Consider the following 6,186-nt stretch of genomic DNA (forward strand, 5'->3'; position numbering starts at 1 on the left):
TAAGGTTGCATGACCTAACACGTTGGAAATCATTGCCGTGGAGAGCAAAGCCTCCTCTCAAAGATGCTAGGGACGACATACAGAATTAAAAGAAAATCCTGCTCCCCAAAAGCCAGTGCCCATACTGTAGTCCTGGCTAGTATTGCACTTTCCGATTTCACATTTATATGACTGGCTCACTGAGGTTTCTTACAGCAGACCTGATTAAGTAATGATTCCCTCTTTGCCTTTTCTCTTTTTCATTCATTTGCCCAACATTTCTGAGTGTCTACTAAGTGTGAAGCATTTTGCTGAACATGAAGGAATCAATCTGGAGCAAGGCAGACACACTCCCTGCCTTGTCTGGGGCTGGCATGGCAAGGGTTCGTGCTGTTTCTCTGACCACCTCCCTGGCCTGGCTTCTTCCTTCCGGAGCCTGTCCTGCCTGGTCTTGCAGTTATAGCTCTGCACCTGCCTCTGGCTGGAAGTGAAAGGAGGCACTTTGTGGGGAAAGATGAAACAGACTCCCAAGTTCCTGAAGGGGTGCATGTAATTGATGTTACTAGGAAGCTTGAGAAATAACTGGATAGCCTTAGCGCCCTCTGTGTTTCTGGCCACAATACTTCTGGCCCACGACTGTCCAGGAGAGGGGCATTTTCCGGACTCATTTTGTCACAGTGCTCATCTGAACATTTCATCTTCTAAATTACATTTAAGGGGTTCAGTCCTAATTTATTGTATTATTCCCTATTTTATGTGTACTGGGCAGCTTCTCCCGCCTTCTTACTTCTGTTCAAATACTGAAAAGCTTTTTACCATTTCCCTCCAACTTTCCAGTAGCATAAATCGCACATTGTCTCTTTAGAGTTTTGTGGTCTCTCTGGTATCAGAAGTGTTCTGCCTCAAGCCAAAAATTAATGCAGACACACTGGTTATCAAAGAAAGAGCTGAAGAGGCTCAGAAGGGAAATGGCCCAGACAGTGAGAAGCTTGAAGGAATTCAGCAGTGACCCCTGAATCTTCCCACTTCTGAGTCATCACCCTTTTGTTCATTCAACCAGCACCCTCTAGAATTAAATACCTTCTGTGTGCCATTCTGCTGGGAACACAAAGATAAATGAACAGCAGCTCTGTCCTCTACGATCTCATTAACAGAGCCCCAAAGAGCTCTACCATCTTCATGCCCTCACCAGTCCCATGGCGGTGGGCACTAGGGTGTTCTGAGTATCAGTAGATGCTGGGTATTGCGCTGAACACCTTAGGTTCATCTCCTCACAATTCCACCGGGGGCTAGCTTATATTATCCCCATTTTACAGATGGAAAAGCTTCAGTGTAAAGAATTCAATTAACTTGCCCCATGTGACATGGGGTGCAAGTGGTGAAATCAGGGTCTGAACCAAGGCTGTCTGGAAGCAGAGCCCACCTCTGGTGGCTGCTGTCCTATGTGGCTCCGCTCTCAGCCACAGCTGATTGACTGGACCAGGAGTGGACACCTGAGCCAAGCACGATCACATTCCCATTGGAATTTCCAGTTAGGCCTGAGAGATACTGGTCAGTCTCTGCTGGGCAGATGAACTAGGATGTGGTGAACACCTTGCAATTGGGAGGGTGGGTATGGAGACGTGAGAGTACGTGCTTGAGGGGGAAGAGGAAGCTGGTGTGTGGACAGAGAGAACAAGGGAGAAAGTGGAGGAAACAGAGATGAGGGTAAGGAGAGACAGGCAGCGAGGGAGCCAGAGATCTACACACGAGAAGCTGCCTGAGCTCCTAATCCCTTTTCAGTTTCTGGTTCCAACCCTATGCAGGGTCCCAGCGTGCCTTCTGCCTTTGGATTCCTTCTAGGAAATACCTCTGAATCTCTGATACCTACCCCGCCTTTTTTCCTTAATCTGTTGTAAGTGGGTTCTCTTTTCTAGTACTTGTAACCGAAAGAGCCTTCATGACGGTAAGCTAATATCCTCGTTCAGTGGGTGGACAGACCCTGGAGAGATACCAGCTGGGCAATAAGGAAGGTGCTATGGACAGAGGCCCACGGAGTCCCAGGAGAGGCTTCAAGGAGGAAGTGAAGCTGAGCCAGACCCCCAGGGGTCTGGTGGGTGAAGAGTGGGCTGCAGTGGGGGAGGAAGAGGAGCTCTTCCAGGAGATGGGTCCCTGTGGACAAAGTGGTAGATGACAGCTGGTGTGGTGTATTCTAGAAGGAGAGTAAAGAAAGGTCCTGGGGGGCTGTAGGAGGGGGGAAGGTAGAACCACAGGGGCAGGGGTGTGCACTGCAAGGGAGATTGCCTCTGACAAGACCATGGGTAGGAGAGCCAGCGTGCCCCTATAGAAGCATCTGTTCTACTCCAACAAGAAGTACGAGTTAAGTGACTCTCCTTGATGTTCATCTTGGGGAACTGAACCATAAAGAGTTTTTATTTTCTTATCCTTTTGTCATACTTTAATCTGTATTTATCTTTTTAACACACATACTTCTAATGGATTTCAAGTCAGGTTGTTACTTTAAAAGCCCACATTTGTAAAAAGAACAATTTAGAAATTGAGAGGACAAAAAGATTTTATGGCCCGCAATAGATCAAATTCATATATGACACTGCTGAATGCAATTTTCAAGGTGATTGACTGTGGTCATAGAGTATTGGAATGCTTTAAACAATATGGAGCCATTTGGATGTGGCTGGCAACTGAACTCAAAATGTGGCTCCAAATATCCACGTCAAGGTATTGACTCTGTCCTAAAGATTCAAGCAAATTTGAAACCACATTAGAAATTGGAGTCCTTTCATTTGGAGTCAGAGAGTAACTCATTCCAGAACATTTCCCCTCATGTTTTCCCAAGTGGCAAGGTCTAGTGAGAGAAGCCCTTTACACTTGCATTGAAAGTATCCATTCACCGCGCTGGGAGATTTATATGCCAGCACGACACAATGTCAACTTCAGCAGCCAAGTCCATTTTTCATTTCAGGCTTCAGTGAAAGGGCTCTTTAAAGTCTACTTGAAAGATTCGGCAAGGCCATAAAACGAAATTCTAGCAAGTTGCTTTGTGAACTAGTCTTCCAGTTATAGCTCTACTGCCCATTATTATTTCAAAGGCCTTATTCATCTCAAAACTACAGTTCCTTTCTTTCTAACAAAAATGAGATGCCCTCTGCCTTTTTGGAGAGCAAAGCCTGCTATTACTGTTTTCCAATCTATCCTGGCTGAGGAAGAGGAATGACAGATGATGTACGTTTGTGTTGCAGAAGGAAGAGTGGGAAGCGGTAACAAGTAAAAGGAGAGCTTGACGCTATGGAGAGGGTGAAATAAAATAGGTAACATTTATTGGATGCTTACATGCATTAACTCATTTAATCCCCTCAATCATCTTGTGAGTCATATACTATTACTTATGAAATTTTATAGATGACAAAATTGTTGCAGGGAGAGGTCAAGTAACTTTTGCCCAATGTCACCAGACATTACTTTCCTTCCAGGAAAAGACCTGCTTGCACGGTGATGATGAAGTGAAAAAGAAGAAAAGACAGATTCTAATGTGTCCAGGCCCTTCTTATCGGCACAGATACAACGGGGAAGTAGTGCGTGTTGGAGGGACAGGTGCAAGGGCATGTGTGCCCCCTGCCCCCAAATGATGTTCCTAGAGTTTAAAAAGACAAAATTCCTCAAAGTGCTAAAGGTGTGTTTTTGAGTACATCTTCGTATTTCTTTGTTCTTTCAGCAGTACAGCTTAATAGTCTTTAATGTTAATTTAACTAGATAAGATGATACCACCATTACTTGGAACTACCGAGCATTTTCTACATAAAATCCACAAGGATAAAACCTGGGATGGGGAGGAGAAGGCATAACAAGACCACTGATAGTATTTGGATAGACCATTCATTTCTGTTTCCCTGTGGAAGGAAACATCTGGGTTTGCCAGTCTTAGATCCTCAGGCTCAAATGCTATATTCCGATTTGCATAGCTTCCACTGTAGAATCTGGACAAATCTGATTAAGCTCAGAAGGATGCAGGAAAGAAGGACAATTAAAATCACTCAACCATTTAGAAACACGGGTCCTTCTCCCTCCCCCTACCCCATTCCCTAAAATACAAGCAGTAAGCATCCTCTGTGAAAGCTCTAATATAAAAACCAATTAAGAAGTGCACTTCTTCTACAGTTTTTAAACCAACTTACTTCTCTTATCATCAAGGTCCCTTCTCTTGAAATACTGCTGCTGAAAGTGTCTGCGTGAGAGGTCTCCAGCCCACGCGTGCCGACCATTCCCACATTGTACTGCTCAGCGCTCCCGGGGGCTCCTGTGGGTCTGAAATGGGAAGGAACAACATTCACGACAGTGTATGTTTCGGCAACACCTGTTTCCTGTCCACAGTAATATTTTTTTATTGTAGTGAAATATACATAACATGAAATTTACTATTTTAACCATTTTAAGTGTAAAGGTCAGTGGCCTGAAGTACATTCCACTTTCATCTTTAATGCTGCACGGATGCTTGAACTGAGGTCCCACTTCTGCAGCGGCCCCTCTGGACCTACTCTCCACCCGGCAGCCAGCGTGAGCAACCGGGCTCTGCATGATCTCTAAGCCCTCCCTACCCTGTCTTAGACCAGCAGGCGCCCTGAATTTTGCACATGCTGTTCCCTCTGCCTGGAAAGCTCTCTCTCACCCTGGCTCTTGGCTGGTTCCCTCATTTATCTGATTTCATCTTATCTGATACTTTCCCTGAGAAGCCTTCTCTCACCACCCATCAGTGTCTTATCCCACTAGCCCTTCTTCTTTCTCTTCATCCTTTTTCCTTAATAGTTCCCACTACAATTTGTAATTCTTTATCTTTTTGACTCCTTTAACTTTTCTATTCTCTCTCATTAGAACAGATGCGTGTGAGGGCAGAATTCTTGTCTCTTTGTTCATCCCTGTATACCTAATACCCAGCATAGAGCTTGGCACAGAGTAGGAGTATAAAAAATAATCATTTCATAAGTGGGTTTTACACTATTTAGAGAGAAGAATATCAATTAAGGACATTCTGGTATACCAGGCACCCATTAACGAGGCTGTTTAACTCAAGAGTGTCCAGTACTTTCTAAAACCTCTGTAATCACCCCACACTGTGGTATATTTATTTCCAGTTTGTCTCTTGCTCTTGTGTTTAAGATACAGTGGGAGAAGGGAATAGGATCTTGACATCTCTGCCCTGAGAGCAGAGAATGAGGGTTGCTGTGGCCCTAGGCATAGAGCACAGCACCGCGGGAAACTGAGGACCAGACGGGCAATGCGGCCCACCTGCAGGACTTCAGTTTTCAATGCTGGACCTATTGTTACCCTACTGTGCAAGCCAATTCTCTTGTAAAGTGGGTTTTTTAAAAATAGGAAAGGCACCAGCGTTTGTTTCTCTCAGGTGTATTAATTACATCTTTTATCATTTTGTTCTTCTCTTTTAATTGCTTCTCATACATTAAAAAAGCATCTCTGAAGAGAAATACCATATGAGATCACTTATATGTGGAATCTAAAATATGACAGAAATGAACCTATGTACGTACGAAACGGAAACAGACTCACAGACATAGAGAAGAGACTTGTGGATGCCAAGGGGGAGGAAGTGGGGGAGGGATGGACTGGGAGTTCGGAGTTAACAGAGGCAAACTACTACATATAGAATGGATAAACAACAAGGTCCCACTATATAGCACAGGGAACTGTATTCAATATCCTGGGATAAGCCATATGGAAAAGAATAGAAAAAAGAATGTATATATATGTATAACTGAGTCACTTTGCTGTACAGCAGAAATTAGCACAACATTGTAAATCAACTATACTTCAAATAAAAAGTAAATTTAAAACAGTAAAAAAAAATGTACATTCCCACCAACAGTGCAAGAGGGTTACCTTTCCTCCACACCCTCTCCAGCATTTATTGTTTGTAGATTTTTTGTTTGTTTGTTTGTTTGTAGATTTTTTGATGATGGCCATTCTGACTGGTGTAAGGTGATAGCTCATTGTAGATTTTTAAATTTTATTAAATTTTTAAATTTTTATTTTTTTTTAACATCTTTACTGGAGTATAATTGCTTTACAATGGTGTGTTAGTTTCAGCTTTATAACAAAGTGAATCAGCTATACATATACATATATCCCCATATCTCCTCCCTCTTGCGTCTCCCTCCCACCCTCCCTATCCCACCCCTCTAGGTGGTCACAAAGCAC

At 43.6% G+C, this 6,186-nt stretch overlaps 1 protein-coding gene across 5 annotated transcripts in view; it reads right to left on the bottom strand.

The window, feature by feature from the left end:
• Positions 1 to 6,186, bottom strand: part of TNIK (TRAF2 and NCK interacting kinase) — a 438,436-nt gene that overhangs the window by 27,545 nt on the left and 404,705 nt on the right. For all 5 annotated transcript variants that reach the window (XM_024124209.3, XM_024124207.3, XM_024124204.3 and 2 more), the window contains one exon: positions 4,152 to 4,281. In XM_024124209.3, the coding sequence (XP_023979977.1) occupies positions 4,152 to 4,281 (130 nt within the window). The remainder of the gene's footprint in view (positions 1 to 4,151; positions 4,282 to 6,186) is intronic.

Source organism: Physeter macrocephalus, chromosome 1 (genome assembly GCF_002837175.3).
Source record: "Physeter macrocephalus isolate SW-GA chromosome 1, ASM283717v5, whole genome shotgun sequence".
Lineage (NCBI taxonomy): Eukaryota > Metazoa > Chordata > Mammalia > Artiodactyla > Physeteridae > Physeter > Physeter macrocephalus.